A 14,593-nucleotide genomic window follows, 5' to 3' on the forward strand; every position below is an offset into this window, starting at 1 on the left:
TACACCTCATCACAAGGTTATTATCAAATTTTTGGATGTTTACTCATCTGAGTGGAATGGATAATGTTTATTTAAATACTATTCATATTTCCTTCTCCAGAAACAATTTGATCACATGCTTGGTCTCTTTTTCTATTGGCTTGTAGATACATTTCTTACAGATTTGTGTGAGCTTTTTATATAGTAGGGAAATTATTTTGTTAGACTAAAGATACTTGATATTTGGTATGCATGAAAATCATTTGGAAGACTTGTTATTTATTTTTTACCATATTATAAGTTATATAAATGTCTAACCACTATGCGGTACACCCGAAATTAGTATAAAATAATATTGAATATCAACTGAAACTGAAAAAAATAATAATTAAAAAAGAATCATTTCAAACTCACAGGCATGTTTCAAAAATAAAAATAGTGCCAAAATATATATTGCTCTTATTCAAATGGACCAATTTTGAACACTTTTACTTCCACTCTTGTTCATTAGCACATTCCTCTCTCTCTCTCTCTCTCTCCCTCTCCCTCCTTCTCTATCTCTATGTCTATCAATCTCAACCTCTATCTCTCCCCTCTCTCTTCGTTCTCCTTCCCCTCTCCCCTTTCTTCCTTTCCCTCTTCTCTCCTGTCTCCTTTCTCCTATCTCCCCTAGTTATGCTGAAATAGAATTGGTGGCATTTTTTAATGCTCCTCTTATAATTAAGATGCTTCACAAAAAAGAGGCAGGAAATAAGAATTTTAAGGTGCCCCCATCATCAGAGCATAGCGGCTGTCCTCCTTTAACCCAGGATCCACTTCTAAATCTGTAAGGATTCCTGACCAGCAAGGAACAGGTGTTGCAGGGAGGTGAGACCTGGATATTGAGTCTTCAGGTACAGACTTTGTCACACAGAATGATGTAATGAGGACAAAGGATGGTGCTTAGCCCTGAGCTCCGTGCCTCCGTGACCCTCACAGGGTAACCTTAGGTAGCTTAGTCAGGCCCAAAAGCCTAAAGGAAAAGAAACCCGATGAGTTCCAGGGCTTGGTCTTCGGTAAGGACTCTCCTATCCCTCAATTCTCCCAGGTTCTGAATTAATCAGTTCAGGACCCCAGAAAACTTAACATTACCCAGTAACACCACACATTTACCTGGCTCCTCCTTTCTTGATTTTGTGAGAAGGAAAAGTAAAACTAAAGAGCACGGAAGGGTCATTACCCCAGCGCAGGAAAGTGTGACTGTGATCTCTCTTGGCTGGGTCCCAGGAGGAGGATCCCGCCCTGGCTGTGATCACCTACCTGGGGCTGAGCCTGTCTCTGCTGTGCCTCCTCCTGGCGGCCCTCACCTTCCTGCTGTGCAAAGCCATCCAGAACACCAGCACCTCGCTCCACCTGCAGCTCTCGCTCTGCCTCTTCCTGGCCCACCTGCTCTTCCTCACGGCCATCGACAGAACTGAGCCCAAGGTACTGACACTGTCCCAAAGGACCCTCTGCCCTGCCCAGGGGATACTGCATCGACATCTTCATAAAATGGCCTTGGGTTGCGGGAAGGTTAGCGCGGTGAGTCGCCACTTTCACACCGAGTGAGGCAACGAGCAGACAAACCCTCTTGTAACACCTCCTTCATACACATCCGAGTTCTCCCCAATGGCAAGGTGCAGGAGAGGTCCTGGGGCCACGCCCCCTGACGCCCCCTGGTGACTCTCACTCCTCCCCCAGGTGCTGTGCGCCATCATCGCGGGTGCCTTACACTACCTCTACCTGGCGTCCTTCACCTGGATGCTGCTGGAGGGCCTGCACCTCTTCCTCACTGCACGCAACCTGACGGTGGTCAACTACTCCAGCGTGAGCAGGTTCATGAAGAAGTTCGTGTTCCCTGTGGGCTACGGAGTCCCGGCTGTGATCGTGGCCATTTCCGCAGCGTCCGGGCCTCACCTTTATGGGACACCCACCCGGTAAGTGCGAATTCCCACTGTCCTTGTTTTCTCCACATGACCAGGGCCAGCAGGGAACCAACGCAGCATTTTGATTATGCTAGATCATAATATGGAGAGAGATACTGTGTAATAATGCCTAGGGCATCTTTCTGGTAGCAATTTATAATAATTAAGGAGAATGTCTTTATTTTTTAATTATTATTTTTCAGTTACAGTTGACATGCAATATTATTTTATATTCAGCTACAGCACAGCGCTTAGACATTTATATAATTTATGAAGTGATCCCTACTGATTGGTCTAGTAACCCCTTGGCACCATACATAGTTGTTGCAACGTTATTGACTATATTCTCTGTGCTGTACTTTACATCCCTGTGACTATTTTTAAACTATGACTTTGTATTTCTTAATCCCTTCACCTTTTACACCCAGTTTCCTAAACCCCTTCCCTTCAGACAACCATTAGTTTGTTCTCTGTATCTATAAAACTGTTTTTTTGTTTGTTTTGTTCTTTACACTCCACATATAAGTGAGATCCTATGGTATTTGTCCTTCTCTGTCTGACTTATTTCACTTAGAATAATGCCCTCTGGGTCAATTCATGTTCTCACAAATGGTAACATTTCATTCTCTTTATGGCTGAATAATATTCCATTGTGTGTGTGTGTGTGTGTGTGTGTGTGTGTGTGTGTGTATATATATATATATATATATATATATATATATATATATATATATATATATATATATCTTCTTCATCCGATTGTCTACTGATGGTCATTTTGGTTGTTTCCATATCTTGGGTATTATAAATAGCACTGCAGTGAACATAAGGGTGCATATATCTTTTCAAATTAGTGTTTGGATTTTTTTGAGTAAATACCCAGAAATGTGATTGTTGGGTGATAATGTAGTTGTATTTTTAATTTTTTGAGGAACCTCCATACTGTTTTCCACAGTGGCTGCACCAATCTGCAATCCCACCTACAGTGCATAAGGGTTCCCTTTTCTCCACGTCCTCGCCAACACTTGTTGTTTGTTGATTTATTGATGATGGCCATTCTAACAATTGTGAGGTGATATTTCATTGTGCTTTTAATGTTCATTTCTCTGATGATTAGTGATGTTGAGCATCTTTTCATATGTCTTTTGGCCATGTGGATGTCCTCTAGAGAAATATCTCTTCATGTCCTCTGCCCACTTGTTAATTGGATTGTTTGCTTTTTTGGTGTTGAATTGTATGAGTTCTTTATAAATTTTGGCTATTAACCCCTTATCACATGGATCATTGGCAAATATCTTCTCCCATTCAGTAGGCCGTTTTTTTCATTTTGTTGGTGGGTGCCTTTGCTGTACAAAAACATTTTAGTTTGATATAGCCCCATTTGTTCATTTTTTTTCTTTTGTTTTCCTTGCCGAAGGAGACAGATCATTAGAAAATATCACTAAGAAATGTCAGAGAGTTTACTGCCTATGTATTCTTCTAGAAATTCTATGGTTTTGGGTCTTACATTAAGCCTTTAATCCATTTTGAGTTTATTCTAGTATATGGTGTAAGAAGGTAGTCTAGTTTCTTTTTTTTTTTTTTGCATGTGTCTGTTCAGTTGTTTCAATGCCATTTATTGAATAGACTGTCTTTACCCCACTGTATACTCTTGAGTCCTTTGTCATAGAGTAAATGACCATATAAGCAAGGGTTTATTTCTGGGCTCTCTATCTGTTCCATTAATCTACGTGTCTGTTTTTATACCAGTACCATGCTGTCTTATTAACTCCACCTGAAATCACAGCCTTAGGCAGTTAGTGATGTGATGGTAGTTTGCTATTGCTTTGGTAATGCCCTAGGGATAAACATTTTTTATCCCCCACCGAGATGAGCTCTCAGTCAAATCAAATAGACACCAAATTTGGAGAATATAAGGTCCCCAGGGAGCTAATGGGTCAGAAAAAGATTACTCACTGTGCTCTGGGAATGGTGGTGATGCTCCAAAAATAGTCAGATCTCTCCGTTGTCTGCATGCTACCAATTTTTGGCTGCTTTATTACTAAGCTGGGGAGAGAAGGAATGGAAATAGCTGCCAGTTAAAACATCAAGACTCCTTCCTCACCAGTCTTATCAAGATTCAGTACTTTCCTTGGATAGACTATTTTCAGTTAGTTCTGTGGTGTTGGGTACTTGCCAGAGTTTTGAAATGGTTTTGCTTATATTTTTGTTGTTTTAGAAGAAAAGTCTTCACTCCTCCATCCAAGAAGTCAGTCTCCCAGAACGTGCACTCTTAACCACAATATGCTTCTAAAATTTATGCTCACCTGTATCAACTGAACTCTTTCCAGGAATCCTTTTTGGACACCTCAGTTCTTTCTTGCTTACATTCTTCTCGGTGTACATTTTATTGTACAAAAATGTCTTACCACACTCTCTATTGTCCTGCAGTAAATACCCTGCCTCTCTCTCTCTATGTTCCTCTGATGTTGGTGTGGGGACAGAGCCAGGAGTGCAGTTTCCAGGCTCTTGGCCTCACGTGGAAGGGTGCTCATTCGGGTAGTAAATGGCCATCAACTGTGATTGGATGGCTATCAGCTGTGGCTAGTTGGCCGTCAGCTGTAACCAGTGAGCCATTGGACACTAATATAACTGCTGTGGCTACGCTAGCAGCAAATGGGGGCTAGCAAGAAGACGGTGGCTGGGCTAGCAAGAGCGGATTGCAGTTAGGACGGTGGATTGCAGATCGTGGGGCTCCTGTGTCTCCAACCCAACCTCCAGCAAGAATATAGTGGTATGACACCCCTATCTATGGCTCCATAGGTGTTCCCTTTTAGCCTCACCATGTCCTGTGTTCTTTTGTGGGGAGCGGGACCAGAGACCCCGCATGACACCCTGCATGACAATTGGATCAAGAGTGAATTCTGTCACTATCAGTAAAACCTTGAGCAATAGTCTTAAGCCCTCTATGCTTCAGTTACCAATCTGTACTCTTAAGAGAACTTCTGTTCTGCACCATTGTTAAAATTAAATTGAATAACTCAACAACAAAAGACAAATAGACTGATTTGAAAATGGACAAAAGGTTTGAATAGACATTTCTCCCAACATATGTAATGATGAATAAGTACATAAAATGATGCTCAAAATCATTAGTCGTTAAGAAAATGCAAATCAAAAACCACAAAATGAAATGTCACTTCACATCCATTAGGTTAAATGGTTAAAATTTTAAAAGGACAATACAAAGAGTTTGCAAGGATATAGAAAAATTTGAAGGCTCATACATTGCTGGTTGGAATGTAAAATAAAGTAGCCACTTTGGAAAATGGTTTGACAGTTTCTCAAGTGTTGAACATGCATAGTGTAGTGCAGGGGATCCTGCCGACTTCGCCAAATGTCGTGCGGGGCGTCCGGCGGGGTCTCTGGTCCCGCTCCCCACACAAGAACGCAGGATATGGCTAGGCCAAAAAGGAACACCCACGGAGCCATAGGTAGGGGAGTCATACCACTATACTCTCACTGGCGGCTGGGTTGGAGACACAGGAACCAGGAGCAACACAATTCTCAACCCTCACTGCGCCGCTTGCAGGCTCAGCCACCATCTTCTTGCTAGCTCCCCCTTCTTCTCTTTTTTTTCTTTTTACTAGCCTAGCCAGGGCAGTTATATTCATGGCTAATGGCTCACTGGTTACAGCTGACGGCCAACTAGGCACAGCTGATGGCCATTTGATCAGTCGATGGCCATTTACTACCTGAGCCAGCACCTTTCTATGTGAGGCCGAGAGCCTGGAAACTGCTTTTTGGGGCTCTGTCCCCACACATAGCTACCACATGACCCAGCAATTCCACTCCTAGGTATATACCCAAAACAAATGGAAACATATGTGAACACAAAAACTTGTACATGAATGCTCCTAGCAGCATTATTCAAAATAGGCAAGAATTGGAAACAACCGAAATAGCCATCGACTGATGAATGGATAAACAGAATGGTGTATCTATACTAGAAAATATTATTTAGCCATTAAAAAGAATAAAAAAGATTATTCGGCCATAAAAACATACTACAACATGGACACATTATACTAGGTGAAAGAATCCAGTTATAAAATACATAGTGTATGGTTCCGTTTGTGTCCATAATAGGCAAATCCATAGAGACAGAAAGTCAATGAATGGTGCCATGGGGATCTGGTGGGAGGTGAGCCTCACAGGAATGAGGAGTGACTGCTAATGTGAATGAGTTGTTTTATTTTTTGTTTTTGAGGTTTTTTTTTGAGGATTTGAAAATGTTCTAAAGTTAGATTATAGTGATGATTGCACAACTCTGTGACTATTTTAAAGGTCACTGAACTGTACACTTTAAATGGGTGAATTTTATGGTATGTGAAATACATCTCAGTGAAGACATACATTTTTTTAATTCAGTAGATGGGTTTTGCAACAGATGAAAAGAAATTAAATTGAATAGTGCGAGAAAGGTGCTTAAAACCATGTCAGGTTCACAGGACTCTCAAAACCTGTCAATACATGTGCAGACTTCTGCCATGCTTCAACACAACCTCAGTATCATCCACACATTGGTCAAATCTCAGCTCAAACACAATTTTCTTGGGGAATCTTCCTTAACCATCCTAATTCATTAGACTCAAAACTCAGCATGACATCCAATGGTACACTATGAAAATATGTACTATGAAGCCTCCCATTTTTGTTGTATTCTTACAGTGTGTCTAATTATGTGTCTCCTACCTGATGTGAGATTTGTGGGATTTAAGACCACGTTTACTTTCTTCACCACCACATCTTTACAGCCAACCACAGTGCCTGTCACAGAAGAGACATTCAGTATTTGTTGATGAATGAATTAATGAATGACTCTATGTACTTGTTCTGCATTTCGAAGGACCAATGCAGTTTTTATTCTCTCTCTTGCCTAGCTGCTGGCTCCACTCAAAAACAGGATTTATATGGGCTTTCCTTGGACCAGTCTGTGCCATCTTCTCTGTGAGTTATGACATCACAGCATCCTTAACACTCAGCTGAAGGTCATTAGAAGAGCAGAATTGCGGCAGGGTGGGGGGATTACAGGATCAGGAATGTTCCTGAGTTGTCATGGATTTGGTTTGGTTTTCTAAGACTGCTCCTAGAACTGCAAACTCTAACACTGTTACTAAATATGAAAACTACTTAACTGTGGAGTTGATGTTGGACAGGCTAGGCTAGTGATAACAGATCGAAATTTTATTCAATAAAACTTCTGTGGTTTCCTGAAGGTCAATCTAGCTTTCTGTTTAATGACCCTCTGGATTTTGAAGAGCAAACTGTCTTCCCTCAACAATGATGTGTCCACCTTCCAGAATACAAGGTAATATGGAGAAGAGGGTGACAACCCCAAGAGACGTGTGGTCCCAATATCAAATCCATGTGCCTCAGCAGCCCCTGATGTCCCTTATCAGGGTCTTCTGAGGGAACCCAGAGTAAAGAGATATGGCTATCCTTCTACGGCAGCAAATTTGAATTCAGTGGTGTGCTGCTGCCACCCCCACCAAAATTTCTGTCTGTCTCTAATCCCAGCTTGTAACTCCCTCAGCAACAAGAAGTGACGTTGGTTGATAACCATTCTTTGGACTTTTATCAGCAGTCCTATGACAAAAGTACAAACAATCTTTATGTTCCCATGAGGCACTTAGAAAAATCTGTGAGTGCTCCCACATGCCAGGCTACACTGTCACACCCACCCTCAGTTCAGGCTACTTTTCACCCCTCTTTATTTCTCTCTCTGGAAAAATATCCTATTCTAGGAGGCTTGAGCTGTCCTTTATTCCAAGAACCCTTGTGAAAATTTAATGCTCTTTCTTCTATGTTCCTATCATTATCCTTTCTAAATTTTGCATGTCTTTATTTGCTTGTATTAATCATTTGGATAGACTATGAGACTTATGAAAACAGATATTTTGCCTTCACTATTTTTTAATGCCCAGGCACCATTCCAGAGCCTGGGGTCGATAGAGTACGGCCCCAATAATGTTGGTTGAATAAAATTAGAGATCTCTGTGGAGCATCATAACATTTTCTGAAACTTGCATTTTTAAGTGTCGCTACCCTCCTCAGTCCAAATCAAAATGCCATCGTGGACCCGAGTGGCATTTCGATTGTGGGGAATCACTGACGGTAAAGATCAAAGCTGATCACAACTCAATCTGAGAACTCATCATGAAAGGGACGGCAGGAGTACCCAAGGCATAGAGATGAGAATGGCCTTGATTCTGTTCTTGGTGCATCATGGGCCTCCCTTCTCCTCCTGCCCAGGATGCTGACATTTAAAGCGACAGCTCAGCTCTTCATCTTGGGCTGCACCTGGTGTCTGGGCATCCTGCAGGTGGGCCCAGCTGCCCGCGCCATGGCCTACCTCTTCACCATCATCAACAGCCTGCAGGGCGTCTTCATCTTCCTGGTGTACTGTGTCCTCAGCCAGCAGGTACCACTGTCCGACTCCCACTCAGGACTCTTTCCCTCCTCACTCCTCTCTGTGAGCTGACTCAGAGCGTGTTTGCCTCTGCAGGTCCGGGAGCAATACAGGAAATGGTTGAAAGCGGTCAAGAAAACCAAAGCCGAGTCTGAGAAGTACACCCTTTCCAGCAGGGCCACATCTGAAACCTTCAAAGATAGTGTGGTGAGATCACGCATAGCTCCCAGAGCATTGCACTAACTGATCCACTTGAGTAGCTCATGCAGATCACACTGGACAACCTGGGTATATCGTAGGTGATGCCCTAGGATGGCTCATACCGGCTTTACTCTTTCACTCACTAACCATTGGCACTGGTCTCAGTTAAAAATATACATATTTTGCTCTTACTCCTTGGAAAACTGTGTTCATCTTAACTTTTACCCATCAACACTCTTATTGAAGACCTATCATGTGCCATACATGGTTAACTAAATAAGCAACAATTAGTTATATGAATCAGTGATTCATATTCTACTCAGTGCCACATTGTCTTACCCTTTTTCTCTTCATCCACCTCATTTTCATAGTCACTCAGTACCATCCCTCAAAAAAGGAAAAATGGGAGGAAATGATGTACATATTTAAGAATTTAACAGAAATACATGTTAGCTGGCATTTTACTTTCTTTCCAAGACTGCCTGACATTTTCAGTACCCTTCACCCACTGCAAAACCAGGAAGGAAAAGCAGTAATGGCATGGGATAATTCATGGCAGTGATTACTAAGAACGAATACCGGGTTAGATTTACACAGTTCTTTTTTTATTTTTTTAGAATTAGGAGGTTCTTTTACCTACATTTTCTCACTTCTTCTTCCACCTCTTATTAAACACCCTGAGTCTTCCTTCCCATTTAAAGGAGCTTACCATGCTCCCAGGAAGTCCTTCTGCATTTCTCTCATTACCTTATTCACCCAACCTCTACAAGTACTGGTTCCATCACTGAGTCTCTATCTCCACTCCCTTTCTCAGCAAATATTCTTACCATCTATTTCATAGATAATATCCAAGTCAGCATGCTGACTCTGTGAACTGCAGGCTCTCAACCATACCAACCAAATATTAGCGTGCATCCTCTCCACTTTCCCATATTGTTGACATAATTTCCCTTCTCCTCTTTAAAAACAATGCTTCTACCCGCATTTTGGACCCCATCATCCCTGCCTTATTAATTATCCTTACATTATTGTTCATACATTCTCTCTCTCCTTCCTCCTTCCCTCCCTTTTCCCCTCCATCCTTCCCTCACCTTCTCAAAAGTATTCTTCCCATAGTCATAGACTATTTGGTTCTCTTCTATCTTACAGACATGTACTACTTGGCCTACCATTCCCTTCTAGCTACCAGAAGAGTTGACTTTTCTCTGTCTCCATTTGCTTGCTTTAAACTCACCTCCTCAACCCATGTAAATATGGCTTCTTTCCCCACCTCATTCCATCAAAGCAAATATTTCTTAGGTCTACAATGATCTCCATGTCCATAAATGTCCTTCCAGAAACTTATTACACTATTTATCCCTCCTTTTTCATAAAACACTCCATCTATATCCTGTCTAGATTCTGTTTACATGTCCCTCCGTGTTTTTCTTCCATTATCTCTACCTTTTGTCCCCTTGTCTTCTTTATAGCTCTATCCAATGGATTGGTTCCAGAACAATTCCAATTGTCTTTAAATTCTTTCTTCCTAGACAATACCATGTTTCCTCAAAAATAAGACGTAGCCAGACCATCAGCTCTAATGCATCTTTTGGAGCAAAAATGATAAGACCTGGTATTAGATTAGATTAGATTAGATTAGATTAGGTTAGATTAGGTTAGATTAGATTAGATTAGATTATAAGACCCAGTCTTATATTATGTTAAAATTAGACCGGGTCTTATATTAATTTTTGTTCCAAAAGACACATTAGGGCTGATGGCCCTATTAGGTCTTATTTTCGGGGAAACACAGTAGCATCTATTCCTTAGATTCAGTCACTGTCTAAATGCAAAAGATGGCTACGTATGTTTCTTTAGTTCTAACCTCTCCTCTGAGAACTAGAGGAGTATTTCCAGTTACTTAATTGACTTCTTTGATATCTCCAAGACACCTTCAACTCAGCCTTCCAATAGAAGACTCGCAGTCTTTACCCTAATCCAGTCTTTTCCCATGGTGTCTTTCTCTCTCTGAATGGCACTATGTCCATCCTGTGGCACAAGTTTGGAACATGAAAGTTACTCTCAACAATTATCTTATTTCCCACCACAAACCATCCAGTATACAGAGCTGTCGTTTTTGTTCTCAGCATGCCTTCAGTATGTCTAGCTGGCTCAGTCTCCATCACCCCCTCCTTAGCCAGGCTGGCATCTTCACTTGTCTGAACAACTGCAGTACCTTTTCTTACTCTTGTCACCTTCTACTGCCTCTTTACACAGAAGTCAGAGAGATCTTTTCACAACACAAATAAAATAATGCCGTGCCTTTGTTAAACCTTTATCATGTACTTTCTCTTGTGTTCAGTTCCGAATAACTTCTGGAAGCACAACATTTATGTATATTTCTTGAGTAGAGGTAAACATGTGCAATTGCCCATCTTAAAATGCCAGAAATTGCACTGAGCTTTCTATCGATCCAGGAATAAATAACTCATTTTGGGAATGGAAAAAATAAGGTAAAAAAGGAAGAAATAATGTTTCTACCTTTATGTCTTCTTAGTAATAATTAACAATACATAAACATTTCTGACCTTTCATTACTTTCCTACCTGCCCTCTTTTATGACTCCATGCATAAGTAAGAGTTCACAAACCCAGAAACAGAGGAGTCAGGACATACATTTTGAAACAGATAGCTCATTCTTTGTAGCACACTTAATTGCTCTTATTTTCTATAACTTGGGGTTAGGAAATGTAGGGAGATGGGTGGGACTTCTGAGAAATACAGGGTCTAGAAAAAGAAAATTAATATGGCTTTTTCTTACTCTGACAAATGCATCTGGCAAGGAAATTTTATGATTAAATTTCTTCTTTTGTCAAAGGAAATCTTTAAGTTATCTTTCTATAGCCTTATGTGTCATTTCTAAAATATTATCTTTCCAGGTTAATTAAGAAGAGCTTTTGAACTATATCCTCTTATCCCATGGAAAATCTGTGAGCCACTAAGAAAGGACAAAAAGACTCTGTTGTGTGTGTTTCAAGAAATTCATCATGTCAGCAATATGGAAGAAGTCATGGTGGACATGCTTAACCCTCAATTCCTACAAAATCTGGAAAACTCAAAATATAAAAGGCCAGTGGTGGCCCAATTCCTTGGTCACTTCAGGTTAAGTTCATTTCTGAAGCCTTTTCTTCCTACAAAGACTATTCCAGATGCTAAAAGTCTATGAGCAAAAAAAAAAACAGCCTCAAAGGATTTTCTTATCGACAACAGCCAGAAGAACGTGGATGGATGTTCACACCACAGTCTGGATTTCTTAATTTCTTTGTTCAGTATTTCTATGGGTTTAATTGTTCACTCATTCAAAAATATTAATTACTCACCATGTCTAAGGTAGAGATCAAGAAAGACACAGGTCCTGTCTTCATGGAGCTTTCAGAGGGAAATACGAGTAAAGTAATTTTTGCAGCGAGAGTTGACTCAGAGGCTAAACGGTCCCTATACAAAGCTGAGCAATTGCCGTATAAACCATTGCACAGACACCATCTTTCATCCTCACACCAATGTGCAGATATTTTGTAAACTCAAATTATGATTGATAGATAGATAGATAGATAGATAGATAGATAGATAGATAGATAGATTTTAGGCTTTGTGGGTCAGTATATTGGTGTATTAAGGTTCTCTAGATAAATATAATTAATCTATTTCTACTGGTTATGTAATATAATCCTGGGAGGTTTTTTGTTTTGTTTTTTTAGCTAAGGAAAAGGGTTCACACTCATTTAAAATTTTTTAAATTTTTCTTCTCATCTCATGTAATGATCCTATTTAGTTCTAATAATTCTGATTTTCGAAGGACAATCCTGGCTTATTCTTGCTATACTGAAAAAATTATTAATAGTGGCCGCTCTCACTCTTGAACATGTCCTTTGGAAATCAAATCATGTGGTGACCCATCAAATAACACGTTTTTTACTTAAAATTATCTTATTTTTTTCAGATATTAATGTTGGTATAGCAGCTTTACTTTGCTATAATCTTTTTCCTTTTGAATTTTTAATATTTCTTCACCCTTGTTTCAGGAAATTCTCATACAGCTGAATTTTCGTCTGATATTTTCTTCCACTTATTCTCAAAATGTCTGTCTTTACTAGTGAGTTTAGTCCATTTTCACTAGTGGTTACTAATATGTTTGGATGTGTTTTTAGCATCTTTTTTTCTTTTTTTTGCTCCCTGTCCTACATTTGCTCTGTTTATTTTTAATTTTCCTTTGGACATATCAAGAGTGTGTAAGTTCCTTTTTTTAAAAGAAAGTTACACATTCTATTTCTGCCCTTTTAGTAGTTACCCTTCAATGTTTTAAAACATTGCTATGTAATTTACAAAGCCAAAGTTAATCACTATGACAACCTATCCCCTAAACAATACAAAGATCTTAGAATATCTTAACTTGAATCCCCTCCTGTTATACAAGTTATTTTTGTTCTGCATTGTGAGTATATATTTTTATTAAAAGTTTTTAAATTAGCCATTATAAAGAATATTGTCATATGCTGTCTTTTTTTTTTTTTTTTTTTTTTGAGGCATAGACACATTTTAACACTTTCTTTGAACACCAATCCTTCTTGAATCTCATTGCGTTCCTCTGAATTGGATTACTTTCTTTTGGAGTTTTTCTATTAAATGTGCCTCAGTGAGAATTTGTTAGCGGTAAAGTCTCTTAGATTTTCATCATTTGAAAATGCCTGCATTTCACCACTAATTTTTTTCACACTTGGGTTTGCCAGTCATGAGGAAATACCTTCTTCTGCCTCAGAAAATGTGTTAGATTTTTTATCATATAATATTGAAAATTTCTCAGTAACATAAGTTGTTTGAAGATTTATTTATTTACTTATTAATTTCCTTTGATACCACACCCCCACACACACACATTCACACATTTCTATTCATTCTATTGGTTCTTTTCATTTATATGTATATGTGAAAAGATTTGTTAAAAGGTATTGACTCACATGATAATGGAAGCTGAAAGTTCCACAATCAGCTAACTGCAAGCTGGAAAGCCATGAAAGGTAGTGGTATAGTTAAAAGGCCAAAGAGCCAGACAGCTGATGGCACAGATTCCAGTCTGGGTGGGAAGACCTAAGAACCAGGAGCCCTGAGGACAGAAGTTACATGTCCCAGCTCCAACAGTCAGGCTGAGTTATTCAACCTCTCTCCACCTTTTTATTCTATTTAGGCCCTCAATGGATTAGGTAATGCCCATCCACAGCAGAGAGAGACATCTGTTTTACTCAGTCTACCAAATGCTAACCTCTTCTGGAAACACCTTCCCAGATATTCCCCCAAATCACGTTTAACCAGCTTTCTGGGCATCCTGTGGCTCAGTCAAGTTGATACATAAAACTAACCATCACAGCCAGACACAGGAAGACCTCGGAGATTTTGTAGGTTCAGTTCCAGATCACCACAATCAAGTGCATATTGCAATAAAACAAGTCACACGATTTGGGGGGGGAGGTGTTCTCAGTGCATATAATAGTTAGTTTTATACTATATTGTAATTTAGTAAGTATGCAATAGCATTACGTATAAAAAAACACAATCTACATACCTAGATGAAAACATATTTTATTGTTAAAAATGCTAGCCGTTATCTGAGCGTGTTGGAAATAAATGGCTCTGATACACTTGCTCGATGCAGGGTTGCCACAAACTTTCAATTTGTAAAAAAAATAATAAAAAAAATAGTGTCTGCAAAGCACCAAAATATGAAGCACAATAAAGCAAGGGTATGCTTGCTTCTATAGCAACAGCTTAGCTCTGCCATTGTAGCATGAAAACAGCTATATACACTCATAAATGAATGATTATGACTGTGTTTTAATAAAACTATTTATGGACACTGAATTTGAATTTCATGTAATGTTCACATGACACAAAATACCATTCTTCTGTTGATTATTTTCACACACTAAAAATGTAAAAACTATTCTTAGCTTGTGGGCTGTGCAAAAACAGGTAGTGAGCCAGATTT

At 39.6% G+C, this 14,593-nt stretch overlaps 2 protein-coding genes across 2 annotated transcripts in view; one reads left to right on the top strand and one right to left on the bottom strand.

Moving 5' to 3' along the window:
* Nucleotides 1-13,076, top strand: part of LOC117037927 (adhesion G protein-coupled receptor E2-like) — a 38,285-nt gene extending 25,209 nt beyond the window's left edge. The window contains exons 16-22 of the mRNA XM_033134463.1: nucleotides 1,246-1,443; nucleotides 1,699-1,934; nucleotides 6,845-6,911; nucleotides 7,181-7,272; nucleotides 8,217-8,385; nucleotides 8,470-8,580; nucleotides 11,493-13,076. Of these exons, the coding sequence (XP_032990354.1) occupies nucleotides 1,246-1,443; nucleotides 1,699-1,934; nucleotides 6,845-6,911; nucleotides 7,181-7,272; nucleotides 8,217-8,385; nucleotides 8,470-8,580; nucleotides 11,493-11,501 (882 nt within the window). The 3' untranslated portion in view covers nucleotides 11,502-13,076. The remainder of the gene's footprint in view (nucleotides 1-1,245; nucleotides 1,444-1,698; nucleotides 1,935-6,844; nucleotides 6,912-7,180; nucleotides 7,273-8,216; nucleotides 8,386-8,469; nucleotides 8,581-11,492) is intronic.
* The window catches only part of LOC117037930 (zinc finger protein 333), a 1,118,586-nt gene that overhangs the window by 1,033,944 nt on the left and 70,049 nt on the right, over nucleotides 1-14,593 (bottom strand). The gene's annotated exons all lie outside the window — the stretch shown is intronic.

This window comes from Rhinolophus ferrumequinum, chromosome 18 (assembly GCF_004115265.2).
Source record: "Rhinolophus ferrumequinum isolate MPI-CBG mRhiFer1 chromosome 18, mRhiFer1_v1.p, whole genome shotgun sequence".
NCBI lineage: Eukaryota > Metazoa > Chordata > Mammalia > Chiroptera > Rhinolophidae > Rhinolophus > Rhinolophus ferrumequinum.